The sequence below is a fragment of the Pseudorasbora parva genome, chromosome 9, assembly GCF_024679245.1.
Source record: "Pseudorasbora parva isolate DD20220531a chromosome 9, ASM2467924v1, whole genome shotgun sequence".
NCBI lineage: Eukaryota > Metazoa > Chordata > Actinopteri > Cypriniformes > Gobionidae > Pseudorasbora > Pseudorasbora parva.
Genome location: NC_090180.1, coordinates 2,574,826 through 2,594,928, shown reverse-complemented (window position 1 = coordinate 2,594,928; position 20,103 = coordinate 2,574,826). Strand labels below are relative to the sequence as shown.

General features: G+C 38.7%; 1 protein-coding gene across 2 annotated transcripts in view; it reads right to left on the bottom strand.

Moving 5' to 3' along the window:
- brinp2 (bone morphogenetic protein/retinoic acid inducible neural-specific 2) overlaps positions 1-20,103 on the bottom strand; it is a 217,395-nt gene that overhangs the window by 70,869 nt on the left and 126,423 nt on the right. For both annotated transcript variants that reach the window (XM_067453480.1, XM_067453482.1), the window contains exon 6: positions 15,182-15,418. In XM_067453480.1, coding sequence (XP_067309581.1) covers positions 15,182-15,418 — 237 coding nt within the window. The remainder of the gene's footprint in view (positions 1-15,181; positions 15,419-20,103) is intronic.

The following is a 20,103-nucleotide window of genomic DNA, read 5'->3' as shown; positions in this document are numbered from 1 at the left end:
CAGCTTAGCCCACTTTGCACAGAAAGGTCCTGCCTCTTACCATAACGGGGCGATGCAAGCGCTCAACGCGCGCTCTTCTCCACGTGGGAGAGCAACGAGTCCACGCCCCCTATTTTGCGTGTTCTTGTGGGCGGAGCTTTAGTCAACAAACGGTTCTAGTGACGTCATCACAGCAGGAAGTGCAGCGGTGTAGTCCAAACCGGCCGCTCGCTGTAGGCTTTGAAAGGGAACTTCTGTTAAATAAAATATCTCGCTTGGCATTGAACTTTGAGCTTTATAATTTTACAGGTATTATTTATGCTCTAACAGCAACATTACACACTAACTAAAGTTTGAAAGATGGGATCGCGAAGAACGGGACCTTTAATATGTGGAGGTATCACAGATGCCATATGTACTATTATGATAACCTAGAGCTGCTACAATATTATAATTTTCACACCAGTGAGGTATCCTTGCTCAAACTGGCTGTAGTGGAAATACTGGTTGGCTGTTAGATGGCGTGATGTTCTAACTTCTAGCATATAGTTGGTTTTCACTGTGCAGTAGCAAAGGTTGTATATATAGCAAGTGTAACACACAATAAGGCAGAATAATTCCTGCTTTCAAACTAATAAATGAGCGAGTTGGTAAATTACATCATGGTACACTATATTGGCTACAATACTATAAAAGTTTTGTATTTAGGAATTTCCATAAGATTCAAAAAGTATCTGGCTTTCAATGTGCTTGTTTTGGAAATGTATTATACGTGCCCCTGGAGCTCTTCAGCAGTCGTGCGTCTCACGGGTATATCTGTGGCGATAGCCAACAATACACTGTAAGGGTCAAAATTATAAATTTTTCAGGCTGAAAATCATTAGGATATAAAGATCATGTTCCATGAAGATATTTTGTAAATGTCCTACCCTAAATATATCAAAAAAGTATTATTAGTAGTAATATGCATGGCTAAGGACTTCATTTGGACAACTTTAAAGGCGATTTTTTTTTACACCCTCAGATTCCAGATGTTCAAAGTTGAAGCCAAATATGTAAAGGATAATCCACGGCTAGCCATGCATTAAAGGATTTTAATGCACGGCGTAGAGGCGAAGAACCGCCCGACGCGAAGCGGAGCATAGGTTGTGCATTAAAATAATTTAATGCATGGCTAGCCGTGGATTATCCCGCTTATACCATGGTTATTTGCCAAGTTAAAAACAAGTTAAAGCTGTAACTGATGTTTTTTTAAGAAAAGGGTTAAAAAGATGAGGGTTGTTTTCTTACGTCTCGTTCGTTCCAGCACACCGTCGCTTTGAATAAAGTAGAGCCATCGAAATGTTTTTATATGAACAAATTACCACATTTATTTAAATTCATTATTAAAAGAGAGAGACAGAGAACTAAAAGAGAGAGAGAGACAGAGAGAGAGAGAGAGAGAGAGATAGATGCATTCGCAATCTCTTCTTTATGTCAGTCTGAAGATCCCCTCGTTGCTTAAGCATATCGAACATAACCTAATGATTATTTAATGGATTTATTAAAATTATTTATGAATGACAGCCAACACTGCAGTGACAAGGCAATCTTTATTTGAACGAATCATCATTATGTAGCCTAGTGTGAAGCTTTCAGATGATGTACAATAAAAAATTACGCTTATGAGTGGTTTTGTTGTCCAGGGTCACAAATATCAAACTCTTCATAAAGGCGACTATAATCATTGCATTTAAAATTATTATTTTTAGTTATTAGAGTTTTATTTTTAATTCATGTAAAAAATGTTATGATATTCAATTTGCTGAGCAATTGATTAAGGAATTTAATTTACCCAATATAAAATGTGCAATTTGTACAGTATACCTCATAACACTATACTGTGGCAATCCTAATATTATTGCTGATATTAACTTGAAATCGAACAGCAAACAAAAAAAGTTTATACACAATTAAATTACAATGAAATGACCTCATCAAATATATATATGATTTTGCAATACGTTGTTACTTTTCTGGATATTGGACATAATATCCCATCAACATGGAATTATCCTTATATCAGTATTAAGATATTGGTGAACATAAAGTTTATGGATTTTATAAGCAGAATAGTAACATAATATTGTATTTCCTTAAAGATAAGATACATTTTAGGATAAATCAATCTATGACACCAGTCCTGCTCAAAATCTCTGTATCAGTGCCGTGGACTGTTTCGAAATTGTGTTGCGAATAGTGCACAGAATAGTAATGTCTTTTTAGCGGTGTGTGTGTGTGTGTGTGTGTGTGGTCGTTCCAAATGACATTATTTAGAGGTGCTCAGAGGGTGATCTCAGCGAGAAATGTGACCTGAATTGAAGCCCTTCTAACCCAACTCGAATTACCCCATGTGGATTTGATCCTTTCCCCTTTACTCGAGCCCATAGATCAGGCCTCGTACAAGATGAACAGCCATTGTCTCTCACATTTGTCAGCAGAAGGAGAGCTGGAAAGTGCTCAGGATACCTACAGGTCTAAGTGGCAGCAGTCAGAAAGTGACACCTAATGCCGTCGCTGATGACAATGACAGTATTTTTTCTCCGAGTCGAAAACTCATTTTGCACACACCGCACCGCACAAATCTATCCTCATTTTGCCTGGGCCACCTGCCAGATTTAATGACAGCTGCTTATCAAGGCAGAAAATATATGCAGTTGTGCAGAACAAGGTTTCCCAGCAGTCAGTGGGAGTGTCGTTATGCGATAAAGCTTCATCATGGTAGTCTTTATGTCAGTCTAAATGTAAGTAGGTTTGTTTACTGTAATATTTAAAGTGTAAAGTGCAGCTCATTTCATTATTGTAATGGAGTATATTTTTTTCTTGACATCTTGACTGTATGATTTCTTTGTTGAATTTGTCATATTCTTTCTCACCCTTTTATAACCTTGAGAATGTTTTGGTTTTCTTTTATATGTATTAACTCAATATTAAACTATGGTAACATTACTATGTTAGCTAACACCTTTTTCTTATCTAACATTTATGATAAATCCTATGAATCTCATCTAAAGTCTATTACAGACAGATTGGCAAGGTTGCACAATCAAAGTTCTCAAGTGTTGATGGACTGGCTTTGACTGTTCCAATATGGCGGATGGCTATAGCTGCCCATAGAAACAGATGCTAATGAGGCATCTATGTATGTTTGTACATCTATGGGTGTAATACTTCATGTTTACAAATGGCAAAAACTATGATGCTAAGTTTACAAAGCCATTAAAATAATCATTACCATTGGCATGAAATTAAATTTCAGTCTATTTTATAAATGCATGCTGTTGATCTTATTATTATTATTTTAATAATAATTAAATCTCATGATTTTCAACCAAAATCTGGTAAAATCTAATCTTTTAACTTAACATTAACTTAAACCCTGAGCCTTTCTTACAAGCAACTGCAAGTTCACATTAAGATCAGGTTTAACCCTACTAACTATTAAGGCTTCCCAATTAATCGCAATAAACCCAAAATTACGCTTAAACTAATTTGGCATAGTGCAATTATGAAATCGCGAAGGCTGTGATTATTCTTTGTGCGCAGCTTGTCAGTGAAGCACAGCTCTGTGATCAGTAAAAGCTACTTCATCTGAAAGCACTGCAAGTTTGAGTCACTTTTAATGTGTATTTCAAAAAGCAACGCATCAAACATATTTCTGAACATGAGAAGCATTTATGAACTTCTTTTCCAACAAAAGACAGCATTTAATAACATGTTTTTATCTCCAAACTCTCTTCATGACGGCAGCTGAGCATCCTTTATTATCATCAAAATACCCGTGAAGAACTCAGATAAACCATATATTGTCGTAGTCATGCATTTATTATTCATGTTTAATCAATCGAAGCTTTTCAGTTCTCTGTTTATTAAGCTACAGTGACAGTATGAGGGCATTAGGGATTTCCTGGAATTACTTGTTATATCGTATACTGTTTACTTAGTGTTATCGTATACTCATCATGTCATTGGGCATATTTGACTTTCAGATGGAGCAGCAATTACTACTGATCTCAGAGCTGTGCTTCACTGACACCAAATCTCAATAGATGTACAAAGTTGAAGCCAAATATGTAAAGGATAATCCACGGCTAGCCATGCATTAAAGGATTTTAATGCACGGCGTAGAGGCGAAGAACCGCCCGACGCGAAGCGGAGCATAGGTTGTGCATTAAAATCATTTAATGCATGGCTAGCCGTGGATTATCCCGCTTATACCATGGTTATTTGCCAAGTTAAAAACAAGTTAAAGCTGTAACTGATGCATTTTAAGAGATGGGTCAATCGACCAACCAATCAATCAATTACAGTTTTTTTCAATCCCTGACAAGCGCTTAGCTATACTTCAGATGATTTTTCTAAACTCTTAACTCAGACTCACACCTACAAAACACAGTTGGCCAAATGGATCATTTTCTTCTCAAAAGCACATTTTGTTAAATATATACTAACTCTTCATTTCAAAATACAACACATCTTTCTCTGCACACACTAACTTTACCGAAACACTGGAAATCTGACTCAAAATGAAATTTTATTATTCTGTCAAAGAATAACACTTCTTTTCACTTCACAAGGTACATGCAGTCAATCAAAGTATACCAGGTTTCAAAATACTGGCTTCTGTTAACATTGCAAAAATTGCATAGACTTTTATGTTTCAGTTTTACCAGTATTTGCATGAAAAACATGCAGTCCACATTTTTACACTACATTTCTTGGTTGGGAACTGTATGTCCACATGTACAGTAATGTTCAAATTCAAAAGCATTACAGAAAAAAACCTCTTTACTATTTACTACAGGAGGTAAAGTGGAAACACGTATGATAGAACAGAAAAAGTTTTACAGACATTCACTGTATCCAATCACTATGATCTTCAGGATTAGGCCACATGTTTTCATCAACATCACATCTGATTTTATCCAAGGGTTTTATGCACCTGGGATAAAACTGCTTGGTATGTCCACCCTTAGATCCTGCATCTCTCACTGGGCCTGCTCTTCTCCTCTGCCCTTTGCTCTTACTCTTCCTTGTCCAGACATTACAGTGTTTGTCTTTTTCTGTTTCTTTTTCCAAAAACATTACTCCTCAAAGTCCTCCTGTTACTGTATAAGTGTCAATGTAATATATAAAAAACCCTGTCACTGAGTCTAAGCCAGACTGGAATCAGCTGTGTGTCAGTTATTCAATTGTTTGTTTATTACCAGCTGATATATTGTTTTTTAACTGATATCTTTGGAGAAGCAGGGGTTTTTATACTGTATCTAAGGTTTGGAATATTGTTTTTGCTATTGTGGGATGTTGTGTGTTAAGTTAACATTCATAAATGCTACAAAAATAATCCATAATTTTGTTTGGAGGTAGCTTGTCTGCTAAGAAAATGTAAGAATTGTGGAAATGTGTTCACTCACTGCATATTGTGTGAAAACGACATGAAATGTGTGAATGGTATGGCCACAAAAGACTGATGCTGTGCTAATTGTGTTCAGAGTTTTGAAAATGTGACAACTGATTGGACAAACACGTGTTAGCGACTGAAAAAGACTGTAATCCAGGGAAAAAATGGAGGGAAAGTGAAGCCCTCATTGTTTTGTTTTTTTTATAGTATCAGGATATACAGTAGATTATTTGTTAAAAAGAGAAGAGAAAACGGTTCTTTGTGCAACTTTAAAAGGTTCTGCTATGGCACTAGGTTGTCAATTGTGTGTGTATGAGTGTGCGGGTGCTGTGTAAGAAAGTGTGTGAGTGGGTGTTGTTGCCAATGTGATATGGAGCTGTCCTACACGAACAGAAACTGACCGCACACCCACAAAGGCCTTTGGAAACATCTACAGCGTCCAACATTAGACCTTACTCAAGCTGATGTCCCTAAGTCGGGACGTTTCTGTCAGTCTGGGTCCCGAGGGAAGACACGAGGTCAGGAGAGCTCCGGACAGGAGCTTCAAACAATGCATTTCTTTGTCCATCCTCTTCCCTCGCCCAACAGCAACTTCCTGACAGCAACTTTCTGAAGTTTCTAGAAAGTCTTTGCAAAAGTTTCTGGACTTTTCTGAAATGCACAAGAGTGACTTTTCCTTTAATGCCACTGGTCGAGTGTATGTACTATAAGGGAGGACGTGTGTGTGTGTGTGTGTGTGTGTGTGTGTGTGTGTGTGTGTGTGTGTGTGTGTGTGTGTGTGTGTGTGTGTGTGTGTGTGTGTGTGAGAGAGAGAGAGAGAAAGAGAGAATGTGAGTGAGACAAATGCTGATATGTTATTTGTGCAGCCTTGAGCAGTGGAACGAATCCACAGTGAATGTATAATCACAGGGATTGAAGAATTCTCAGCGGTAGGAATATTACAAGACAAGCGTTACGTTATCATTCAAAAGATTATTATTATTCTTCATTTATTTTTTTACCTGCAAAAATGAGCGTCAAAAAATGAGATATGCATAGTAAACAGAAGATCAAATTATAAATAACATTTTACCAAAAGGCTATTAATGCAGCTATTTGCATGATTTTTGCAAGTCAAATGAAACTGCTTTTATTTACATGCATTCATTTTAAGGTAAAAATCCTGAAACACTGAAATGACATTTTGATGATAAAAAATAATCAACCTGCTATTCCGCTTTAGAAAACAAATGTCTTGACATCTCAAACATCCCATTAGAATATGAACTGTTAATGGCAACAGAAAAACATAAGTGAAGGACATGCTATGCATAATTCATTTACTAAATCCACAGCAATTATTCCCCCGAGCAACATGCAAATATTAAATAAGAAACTGGTATTTTCGGCATTTGCGAATATGCGATAAGTCGACCTACGCTGAGTTGTTTATGGGCATCTTTAGCGAAAGTGAAGCACTTGTGGGATTTGCTGGGGAGCAGTATCATGTTTATGACAGTAGTACAGTTTTGTATAATCCCTTCTTAGACTAACCAGAGCTGTTGCTGGGCGAATCCATTCGTTCTGCTAGCTGATTTAACCCAAAGTGAATGGACTCGTAAAATCTTGCACATGCTGGAGAACTCAGGATACGGCGTCCTTTAATCTTAAAAACAGCATCCCTACACATGTTAATCTACCTCTGGTTTACTCAGTTCATGAAGTAATGGGAAGCACGGTGGAGCCGTTTACAACCTGCATTAAGTTAATCAAATGTCAAATGGGAAATGTGTTTATTAAGTGTGCTACATTTGACATGTAATACATACAGTAAATCATATTTTAGCTCTTAGCTCTTTAGCTTTAGACTTATATTCGTGGAAATTGTGGAATGAAATATACATGAAGCCTTTTTAAATGTCGAGTGAGAAATCTTTTTGAGACAGAAGGATATATCAGAATATGTGTGCTGAGTGTAATCCTCTTTACACAACCTCTGGTTGTTAAGTGGGCGCCATTTATTGAACCAAAAAAAAATCAATTCACTGAAAAAAGACCTTCATTTGTTGTTTATTGCTATCTGTCACATTCAGACTCCAAAAGTGCCTTATCTAAGTACATATGCTGGGAGCTTTAACAACTAATTGAGCCCATAAATGGACAAAACCCCAGTGAAAATGTTCATTGGCAGACTCTGATGAGGATAAACATGTTGCCAGGTTGATTGTTGGTGGTACCATGTATCAAATAACATCATGTAACTTCGAGCCAGTTTTTAATTAACATAATGAAACAGTTCAGCTAATCAAGCTGTGAATTAAAGGATGAGGAACACAGTAGTTTAACACTGCCAGACCCTTTGACTTTTAAATACTGAATTTACTGTTGTAAACATGATCAATCACACAACTTTTAACCTTTTGCTCTAACTAAAAACGCGTAGTAGCCTATACTATTGACATAATACTGATCTTTTTTGAAGGTAGGCATTTTAATTAAGATTCAAAACCAATTTAAGTCATAAAGAAAAATTTGAAATTCTCTCAGAAATAAATACCACAGCAGGGAAGAAGAACTACCGCAGCGTCGGTTTCATGCCGACTTTAAAGGGATAGTTCACCCAAAAATAAAACCTGTCATCATTTACTCACCCTAAAGTTGTTCCAAACCTTCATTTCTTTCTTCTGCTCAACACAAGAGAAGATATTTTGAATAATACATAATACACAAACAGTTGACGGACTGACTTCCATACCATGAAAAAATACTCCAACTGTTTGGTTACAGACATTCTTCAAAATATCTTCTTTTGTTTTCAGCAGAAGAATGAAAAGATGCTTTGGAACTTGAGCGTGAGTCAATGATGAGAGATTTCATTTTTGGATGAACTTCCTCCTCTATCAATAAAACAACATTAATGAGCATTCCCTCTCTAAATGCTCATCAGGTCAGCCTAATGTAATGTAATATAGCAAGAATTATGATTGTTTCTCTAAAGTATGTAACGTAAACATGACAGTCCATCAATGTTTATCGAAATAATGCATTTCATTATGGATCACAAGCCCTTCAGGGATACTTGACGTGACAGATTAACCAAAGCATGCGTGATTAAATGTTGTGTATGTGCTTATTTATTATGTTCATTAAGTCTGTTTTGATTTTGCATGCTTTGATGTATATGCCTGACACAAATTAATATACAGCTGCTGCTGGGATATTTTTACCATTAAACAGTGCGCTACTATTGAAGCGGGAGTGTTATAGTATTTAGTTTGCAGTAGATGTAAATAAATGTAAACGAACAGAACTCGGGGATCATCTGCACACACAGGGATGAGCTACAATCATTTTGTGGTTTAGAAAGCCATCCTTTAAGAGATATCGCCTAAGAAAAGGTCAACGCATGGTGCTTTCGTACAAGTTGAACTAAGTGCACTGAGGCGCAGATTGTGAGGGAAGATCATTTCACATCCCCAAGTATCTCTGTTTGTATTGGTGTGTGTGGGCGGGATTATGTATATCTGTCCTTTTTTAAGATGCAGTGTAGGAGGCTGGAAGACCAAAGGAGATTTTCTTCTTTCTTTTGTTCTTCAATTTTTATGTTTATTTTTTATTATTATGGTTTGAGGGTTTGTTATTGTGTGTATTGAAACTCATACAGTTTAAGTGTCACTTAGAGGTCTAAATACTAGGGCTGTAGTCAAGTCCACAACAAATCCAAGACCAGTTCAAGACCAAAAGAGTCCAAAGAGGTTTGAGTCCAAGTCAAGACTGAGTCCAAAGAAGTTTGAGTCCAAGTCAAGACCGAGTCCAAAGAGGTTTGAGTCCAAGTCAAGACCGAGTCCAAAGAGGTTTGAGTCCAAGTCAAGACCGAGTCCAAAGAGGTTTGAGTCCAAGTCAAGACCGAGTCCAAAGAAGTTTGAGTCCAAGTCAAGACCGAGTCCAAAGAGGTTTGAGTCCAAGTCAAGACCGAGTCCAAAGAGGTTTGAGTCCAAGTCAAGACCGAGTCCAAAGAGGTTTGAGTCCAAGTCAACACCGAGTCCAAAGAGGTTTGAGTCCAAGTCAAGACCGAGTCCAAAGAGGTTTGAGTCCAAATCAAGAACGAGTCCAAAGAGGTTTGAGTCCAAATCAAGAACGAGTCCAAAGAGGTTTGAGTCCAAATCAAGAATGAGTCCAAAGAGGTTTGAGTCCAAATCGTTCAAGTCCAAAGAGGTTAGAGTCCAAGTCAAGAACGAGTCCAAAGAGGTTTGAGTCCAAGTCAACACCGAGTCCAAAGAGGTTTGAGTCCAAATCAAGAACGAGTCCAAAGAGGTTAGAGTCCAAATCAAGAACGAGTCCAAAGAGGTTTGAGTCCAAATCAAGAACGAGTCCAAAGAGGTTTGAGTCCAAATCAAGAACGAGTCCAAAGAGGTTTGAGTCCAAATCAAGAACGAGTCCAAAGAGGTTTGAGTCCAAATCAAGAACGAGTCCAAAGAGGTTTGAGTCCAAATCGTTCAAGTCTAAAGAGGTTAGAGTCCAAGTCAAGAACGAGTCCAAAGAGGTTTGAGTCCAAGTCAACACCGAGTCCAAAGAGGTTTGAGTCCAAGTCAAGACCGAGTCCAAAGAAGTTTGAGTCCAAGTCAAGACCGAGTCCAAAGAGGTTTGAGTCCAAGTCAAGACCGAGTCCAAAGAGGTTTGAGTCCAAGTCAAGACCGAGTCCAAAGAGGTTTGAGTCCAAGTCAACACCGAGTCCAAAGAGGTTTGAGTCCAAGTCAAGACCGAGTCCAAAGAGGTTTGAGTCCAAATCAAGAACGAGTCCAAAGAGGTTTGAGTCCAAATCAAGAACGAGTCCAAAGAGGTTTGAGTCCAAATCAAGAATGAGTCCAAAGAGGTTTGAGTCCAAATCGTTCAAGTCCAAAGAGGTTAGAGTCCAAGTCAAGAACGAGTCCAAAGAGGTTTGAGTCCAAGTCAACACCGAGTCCAAAGAGGTTTGAGTCCAAATCAAGAACGAGTCCAAAGAGGTTAGAGTCCAAATCAAGAACGAGTCCAAAGAGGTTTGAGTCCAAATCAAGAACGAGTCCAAAGAGGTTTGAGTCCAAATCAAGAACGAGTCCAAAGAGGTTTGAGTCCAAATCGTTCAAGTCTAAAGAGGTTAGAGTCCAAGTCAAGAACGAGTCCAAAGAGGTTTGAGTCCAAGTCAATACCGAGTCCAAAGAGGTTTGAGTCCAAATCAAGAACGAGTCCAAAGAGGTTTGAGTCCAAGTCAAGAACGAGTCCAAAGAGGTTTGAGTCCAAATCAAGATCGAGTCCAAAGAGGTTTGAGTCCAAATCAAGAACGAGTCCAAAGATGTTTGAGTCCAAGTCAAGACCGAGTCCAAAGAGGTTTGAGTCCAAATCAAGAACGAGTCCAAAGAGGTTTGAGTCCAAATCAAGAACGAGTCCAAAGAGGTTTGAGTCCAAATCAACACCGAGTCCAAAGAGGTTTGAGTCCAAGTCAAGATCGAGTCCAAAGAGGTTTGAGTCCAAATAATTTTTGTGATGCGAGAGACAGCATATCTTCTGTTCTAAGATAATCATTTTGCATTATATTTGTGATGATCCAAAAGCATGTGCAGAGTAACACTGGATCAAATTAGGCATTTTATTTTCTTTAGGTATAGCAATAGAAAGAAAAACGCCTTTTTGGAGCCACTATGCAAACTTGATATCATGATGACTGACTTAAGTTAAACTGTCATATGCTCTTGTTTTGGTGCAGTTTTCCCTGCCAATATTTTTAATATTCTTTATCAGGATCCTGCATGACAAATCAGTTTTCCATTCTAAATCTGAAGCAATGTTCTTTCTCGCTCCTGTCTGGCCACCTTATAAGAGCGGCTGGATAAATAAAACCCTTACGCTGTAGCTATGCTATGGTCAAAGAGCTCTTTTCCCAAGCCCAGCACTTCACCAGCTGAAAGGAGATATGCGTTCCTATGAGAGCAGCTCCACAGTTAAAGGGATTTGAGCTGCTTTCATTAATGCTCCATCACTGAGCAGGAGAAGCTTTTAGAGCCAGCTAAGGTTTATCTCTCTGATTGAATCATTCTTTGAATGTGGAAACACTCAGCTAGGAGAAAAACCTGAGGTGCCATCTTTCCATGTTTTTCTGACTTCGGCTTCTGTACCTTGGGTTTGCTCTCCTTCTTTCTCTCTCACACACACACACACACACACACACACACACACACACACACACACACACACACAATACCAGCATTATTCAAACCGAAGATGTCATCAGTCCGGTCTCGCAACCAGAGCAATAAAACAGACAAACCCTCCCTTTTGTTAGTTTAGGTTTCTACTCCAAGGTGCAAATAAATCATAGTCGGTGAACTTTAAAGAACTCTGAATTAAACCCAAATGTGGGTGCCATTTATCAAAGGAGTCCACAGTTCATTATTGACTTGCGGGCCCTTGCAGGGCTTTCAGAAACAACTTGACCAATAACACCGGTCTTTCAATAATACACCACATAGTGACTCTGAAAACTAAAAAGTACCTGCATGCTAAATATTAGATTGAGTTATTTTAATAACGAATATAACACAGGGACACGTTTAAAGCCAACATTTCTAAATTATATATAGAAATTCAGTCTTGCTCAAAAGTATATTTTTATTTAGTACTGTCCTGAATAAGATATTTTACATGAAAGATGTTTACATATAGACAAAAATAGCAGAATTTATAACAAGCTGCAGCTGCTGCTCTTCACCCGTTGACTGCTTGTCTGATATTCAATTAAGTAACAGTGACTTTTTAATATATTTGTTCTTTAGGGGTTGTTGTTATTTCTTGAACTTAACATTTAGCAGATGCTCTCTTAATCCAAACCCGCGTACAGTACACTAATTGCAGAGACAATCCCCTAGGTGCACCTTTAGGTTAAGTGCTTTGCCTTTGGACACAATGGTAACAGAGCAGGATTGTTTTCTCATTAACTCTCCCATTTCTTTGGACACCTGGGATTGTACCTCCAGCCCTTGTGTTTGAAGCACAGATCCTTCACCATTACGCCACTTCTACTGCATTACCCCGTGCATTATCAATGTAAGTGTAATTAAAAGATGCTTTGCTGGAGCTGTGCACTCAAAAAAATAAAATAAAAATAACCTGTTGAATGAACATAATTAAATAAAGGCAAACATTTCCACACAATTGAATTAAGCTTTTCCAACAAAATCGAATTGGTTTGAAATAATTTGTTGCAATCTTTTTGTATGAACTTAAATCATTTAGTTAAAACTACAAAAATCATGTCATTCCAACTAGATAAAGTAGGATAAAAAGGGGTAGACTTGATGACCATATTTAGTCTATGGGAACTGTGTCACATTCATTTATTGTCTTTATTTCTATAAAAACTATTAATCAACAACACTTGATCATTTGCTAATTGTAACACGCAAGTAATGACCAAGTAAAGCACTTCTCATCACTGGCATTAGCACAGTCACAGCTAATTGAGAACAGCACAAGCTCTACACTTCACCATAATGCTAACCTCAAAATATCAACACAACATTTAAATGTAAAATATAACATCAAACGTTAACAGGTCATTCCCTTCATTAAAAAAAAAAACACATCAAACAGCACTTAAGTTCAACATTTACTCTCCTGATCCATCCCTGCAAAGCATGCTGGGAACTAGAAATACACTGCCCAGTTCAGTCAGCGCAACATAAATGATTTGTGTAATCCCAACACAAATGGTTAAGGTTAACTTAACATTTTTTAAACTTTAGTTCAATTGGCCTCATTCATGAAACACGAGCAGAACAAATTTGTGTGTAAATCGTTCGTAAAGTAAATTTTCGGATTCACGAAAATGTTCGTATTTTCAAAATGTTAGTTGGTACGAAAGAAATGTACACCTGCTCCCAACCACGAGTAAATGGTGTGTAAAACATTTAACGATCTGTAATCTTCAAGAGTTGATTTGCCCCGTCTTTTTTGTTTTGTTTTGTTTGTACTGTTTAACGTTGGGCAATAGGCAGCGCTCGTCACTGTTCTTTTTTACCAGGCCGTCCAATCACAGTGGAGGAGGGGCGGGACAAACTACACCGACCAATCATCCCACTTGTACACCAGTCGAACGACAATAATAGAGAAGTTAATACTGTTTTTTTTTTGTTTACTGCATTTTTAAATTCAGTAATATTCTTCAAAATGAGATACTAGTATTACAATACTGCCATGGATATTCTGTATTATAGCTACCAAAGTATATCAGCTGGAAAAACACTGCCCTTGCAAAGCGCTTTCAAGCGCCACCAGCTGGCCGTTTTCAGAAGAGCAGCAGGTGTTTAGCTGGCTAAAACATGCTTTGGTGGACACACGGTAATTTAATATGTATCGCTAGTCATATGACCAATTAGTCTTCAACATTTATGCAAAATCCTGGAGCCAAACCTGAGAAAGAAGTCCAGAAGAGTCCACAGCGCTCCTGGTCACGTCATTTGCAGTTGTAACTCATGGGCGGGGAATATGCTAATTGTGAATAAGCGTGCACGCGCATCCTATTTACGCATGTTTGGAATTCACTAGCATACACACGTTTAACTAACGAATCCGTGGTGTACGAAGGGTTTGTGAATCTGGAGCAGAGTTTTCGTAAATGTCCATTTTACGTGCAAATTACTCAGAATTTGCTCATATATTTATGAAAGTTTCATGAATGAGGCCCAGTTAAAGGTGCACTATGCAGCTTTCCGTCCACTGGAGGGCGCCTATTCTAAACAAATGCCTAGTTTGATGACGCAACGTGTGAGTGCAGTATTTTGGGACTTGTGGTCTTCACCTCACAGCCGGTGGAAAATAGGACTCGGGCAGAAATCACGTTCATGCATGCGGTTATTAACGTTACTGTAGTGAAAAGCAGATCAGGACCGAGTGTTGAGGAGCTGAGCACGGCCGCTGGAGCGATTGTTAAACAAACACACGGCTCATGAACACCGGGACTTTTATTATGACGGGACGGGACACATTCGCCGGCCGCCTGCACTGATCCGCCCTTCCGGTTATGATTATGAGGTAATGCAGCTCTGTTTATCATATTAGATACATTTAAGTGTGTTTAAAATGATGCTATGACGTTACTCCGTGCGTTCACTTGTTCACACTGCTAAGAGTAAAGCGCTCCTGCCAAATAAAAGCCGAAACCGAGGGTAGCGCAGATATGACGCGATTAACAGGCGTCTCCCTCAGACGCTATGCTGAAACGTCCCGGTCCTCAGTTAAAATAGCAATTTTCTCACAATTTACAAATAGTTGGAAACTTCTGGGATATTGTAGGTACTCAACTGAACAAAATCTATAACACCGGCCTAGTGTTTTTTGGATATTTTACTGCAAAAATACTACATAGTGCACCTTTAACGTAATAAAATAGAGTAAAATGGCAATTAAGTAAAAAAAAACTAAATATTTATGTTGTTTCAGCTTAAATAAACTGAGCAAACAGCTAGAATCATGTTTTTTTGTGTGTGTGGTGCAGACTTTTTTCAGGTCTGATGTGCTTTTCGTAGTATATATGTGCAACTCTATCTATTTACACTGACTGCAGTGAACTCAAACACGGAAAGAGCTGCTGAGGGAATATGACAGCATATCAATCATTTGTCAAGGTTGAGATATACCAATAAGATATACCTGTCTTTTAAAACCTGAGAAGTTCCACTCTCCCATAATCCAGTGAAGTCGTGAAGTGTGTGTGGAAAGGTGTTGCAACCCATGACCATCAGCTTAACCTACCTGACTCCATGAAGTCGTTGTTGAGGTTGACCCAGGACTCTTTGCTCTTACGCAGACTCTCCTCCATAGCTTTAATGTCGGCAAAAGGGCAGTTACAATCAGGAAACTTTGCGGAGCAGCGACACCAGCAGTCATTGTTACGGCATAGCAGCTCGCCCTCTGAGTTACACGCCACGTAACTGAGCGCCGCCTCCACAAAACGATTCCGCAGAAACTCAGGAAGCACATCTTGCAGACCTGTGCGTGTGGGAAAAGAGAGAAATATCTGTTTACTGTCATTTTAGACAACTGAGCTGAACTGAAATTTGATTCCAAGACCAAATAAGATATTTTGTAAGCTACACAACACTGTTTTTTTGGCTGCTAGGTTGGTAAACAAGTTCAGAATGATGTTTGGCTTTGTTATAGTCTTGCACATTTGGCCAACATCTCAAATCACCACACACACACACACACACACACACACACACACACACACACACACACACACACACACACACACACACACGCACACGCACGCACACACACACACACACACACACACACACACACACACACACACACACACACACACACACACACACACAAATCAATCCCTGAGTTATATGACACCCCTATGAACCCACCCATCATCTGTCCTCTGGCTATCCGCTCATCTCTCCTCACCCCATTTGTCTTTCTGCCCACTTAACTCTTTAAGTAATATGTCTTCTTTTAACATATTCCCATATTTATACACTCTAAAAAATGCTGGGTTGTTTTAACCCAATGTTGGGTCAAATATGGACTAACCCAGCAATTGGGTTGTTTTAACCCAGCGATTGGTTTGTTTTAACCCTGCGGTTGGGTTAAATATTTGCTTATGACAACCCGATCGCTGGGTTAAAACAACCCAATCGCTGGGTTAAAACAACCCAATTGCTGGGTTAAAACAACCCAATTGCTGGGTTAGTCCATATTTGACCCAACATTGCGTTGTTTTTTACTCAGAATTTTGTAGAGTGTAACAATGCAATCCAGAAGCATGAGGTGGATCTCTGAAATGACAAGGCATTGAATAGTAAATGTGTATATTCCACTTCCAATCAATATTTTTCACTTTTCACTTTACCATATACCATCAACAAATAACTATATACATTATACACTGTCAGGCATAACATTATGACCGATGAAGTGAATAACACTGATGATCTCTTCATCACGGCTCCTGTTAGTGGGTGGGATATATTAGGCAGAAAGTGAACAGTTTGTCCTTAAAGTTGATGTGATAGAAGCAGGAAAAATGGGAAAGCGTAAGGATTTGAGCGAGTTTTGCCAAATTGTGACGGCTAGAGGACTGGGTCAGAGCATCTCCAAAACTGCAGCTCTTGTGGGCTGTTCCCGGTCTGCAGTGGTCAGTATCTATCAAAAGTGCTCCAAGGAAGGACCAGTGGAGAACCGGCCACAGGGTCATGGGCGGCCAAGGCTCATTGATGCACGTGGGGAGCGAAGGCTGGCCCGTGGGGTCCGATCAAACAGACTTAAGCTCAAGTTGTGTATGGGGCGGCATATCTAACAGTGGCACGTGAGCATCAGAACTGGACCACGGAGCAATGGAAGAAGGTGGCCTGGTCTGAGGAATCACGTGTTCTTTTACATCACGTGGATGGCCGGGTGTGTGTGTGTGGCTTACCTGGGGAACACATGGCCCCAGGATGCACTATGGGAAGAAGGCGAGCCGGCGGAGGCAGTGTGATGCTTTGGCCAATGTTCTGCTGGGAAACCTTGGGTCCTCCATCCATGTGGATGTTACTTTGACACGCTCCACCTACCTAAGCATTGCTGAGACCATGTTCAGCCTTTCATGGAAACGGTATTCTGGTAGCTGTGGCTCTTCCAGCAGGATAATGCTCCTGACACAAAGCACAAATGCTTCAGGAATGGTTTGAGGAGCACAACAACCAGTTTGAGGCGTCGACTCGGCCTCCAAATTCCCCAGATCTCAATCCAATCGAGCATCTGTGGGATGAGCTGAACAAACAAGTCCGATCCATGGAGGCAATTTACAGGACTTAAAGGATCTGCTGCTAACAGAATGGCGTCAGATACTACAGCACACCTTCAGGGGTCTAGTGGAGACCATGCCTCGACGGGTCAAAAGGGACCAACACAATATTAGGCCATAATATTATGTATGATCGGTGTATATAACAGCAAAGTATCCTCAGTCTCATATTTTTACATTGCTTCAAAATGAGTTTTTAGACATTACTCAACAGATCCACTGCATGTGTCATGAGGGTCACAGGTCCACAAAGGGGCAACTTTAATTCAAGCGATCTGAGTGGTCGGAAATTACAGACTAACTCACAGATCATCATTTCAAAGTTCTGGTTGCAGCGTAATTTTAAGTGCATTTTAATTAAAACATGAGTTTAATTATTAAACCAGATGTCCAGACTGGTTGTGAACATGATTATCACTTTCACTCACTCATAAAAATGACTTGTTGAATTTACTTAAAAATTATGTGGTAAGTGTTTGCACACAACTATATTGAGCAATTTTTGCAAATAACAATTTAGTTATAAGAACAAAAAAAATCAAGTATTCCTTTGAGTAAATACAAACCATTTGAATTTGTCACTGTTACATTTTATTTATATTTGCTCTTTACTTAATGATGTTATGTTACATTTATAAAAGTTCATTATGTAAGTTGAACACTATTATCAATTTAATTTGCCTTTAAAAAATGTAAATAACAACAAGCTTATTTTTTAAAAATAAAATGCAAAATTAACTAATTGAACAAACTAAATATATTTAATTGAGAGCAGGAATTCATCCAATGAATTTGCCCACAGCCTACACACAGACACACACACACACACACACACACACACACACACACACACACACACACACACACACACACACACACACACACACACACACACACACACACACACACACACACACGTTGGTTTTTGTGAATTGTGGGGAGGGTAATGGTTTTTATAGGCGTAATGGTTTTTATACTGTACAAACCGTATTTTTTATCCCCTTACACTGCCCCTTCCCCCAAAACCTACCCATCACACACACACTGCCCCTAAATCTACCCATCATACTTTCTCATAAAAACTCCTCCTGTGTGATTTATAAGCCTTTTGAAAAGTGGGGCCATGGGTAATGTCCTCATATGTCACCCTTTTCTGTAATTCCTGTGTCATACCCATGGCATTATACACATTTTTGTCCTGATATGTCACAAAAACAAACACACACACACACACACACACACACACACACACACACACACACACACACACACACACACACACACACACACACACACACACACACACACACACATTCTTCTGCATAATGCTAACCACAAAATTACAGAAACTCCTCAATCTCCAACATAACTGAACATTAAACACTAACATAAACTAATAACATCTTTCCCTTTACTGAAAAACACATTAAATATCACTTTAATCCAGACATTTAATCTCCTAGCGCAGTCTCTTGCAAAGCATGCTGGGAACTACAGATCCACTGCCCAGTTAGTTATGGCAGCACAAATATTTAATGTAGTTGTAACACAAATGATTTAAGTAAACTTCAGTTATAGGCTGATTGAACACATTTCAACACAACTTAATTTAATGATGTAAAGTAAACATAATTTAAATGTGTCTTATCTATGAAGTGCCTGAATCGAATATCTTAAATAATCTTTTTAAAACTTCTGCCTTCTCAGTTAAAATACAGCCCCAACGAAGGCAAATCTGTCAGTGTATTGTTTTACAGCCTTGATTTGCCTCAGCAATAACGGACAAGCTGAGTTGGGGAGCCGAGCGCATGTAAAGTGGGTCAGAGAGACAGGCAGCCTGACTGCTAACAGCGTCAGTGATGGGAGTCCTATTTGGGACGGAGAGGTCTGCTGTGTCAGCGCAGTAATGGGGTAATGGGATGAATAAAGACCAACAATCACCGTGGCAAGGTCATTGGGCTGTAAACCTCTGTCATGAACTGCAGACAGGGAATCAATGCGGCTATTGCCGAATTCTCCTGCCCGATTAGATATTTTGATAGCAGGCAATGGAAGAATTGACATTTGCCCAGGAAACTAATTATTGATTTTTTGAGCGATTTGGGACAAGCGGGAACACGATGGTACAATTGTAAACAGGGTCTGAGATTAATTGTTTGCCACACTTGCCAATGGCAGGCGCATTGAGGAAATTGCAGAATGCTATTTTTTCTTCTTTTTAAAGTAATTATATTATAATTATCTTATATGTGACCCTGGAGCTCTTCAGCAGTCCTGCGTCTCGCGGGTATTTCTGTGGCGATAGCCAACAATACACTGTATGAGACAAAATTATCCATATTTCTTTATGCCAGAAATCATTAGTATATTAAGATCATGTTCCATGAAGATATTTTGTACATTTCCTACCGTTAATATATCAAAAATGTATAATTATATGCATTGCTAAGGACTTCATTTGGACAACTTTAAAGGAGTTTTTCTTGATATTTAGATTTTTTTCCCCCTAACAAACCATACATCAATGGAAAGCTTATTTATTCAGCTTTCATACGATATACATTTCAACTTGTTTTCATCTCAAAATTATCCTTAGGAGTTATGACATGGTTTTGTGGTCCAAGGTCACATATAATGTAATATGTTCAATACCCACTACTATTACTGATACAGTAAAAACATGTACATTACAATTTATTATTTACGAGTACATTATTACAATTTTAAAATAACAGTTATCCATTTAAATTAATGGTAATTCCTTGGTATAGTGAACACATATTCACTATTAACTCTGACTTTTGCCTCAATAAACTCATAATTTACTGCTTATTAATAGTTAGTAAGGTAGTTTTTGTAGCGTTTAAGTTTAGGT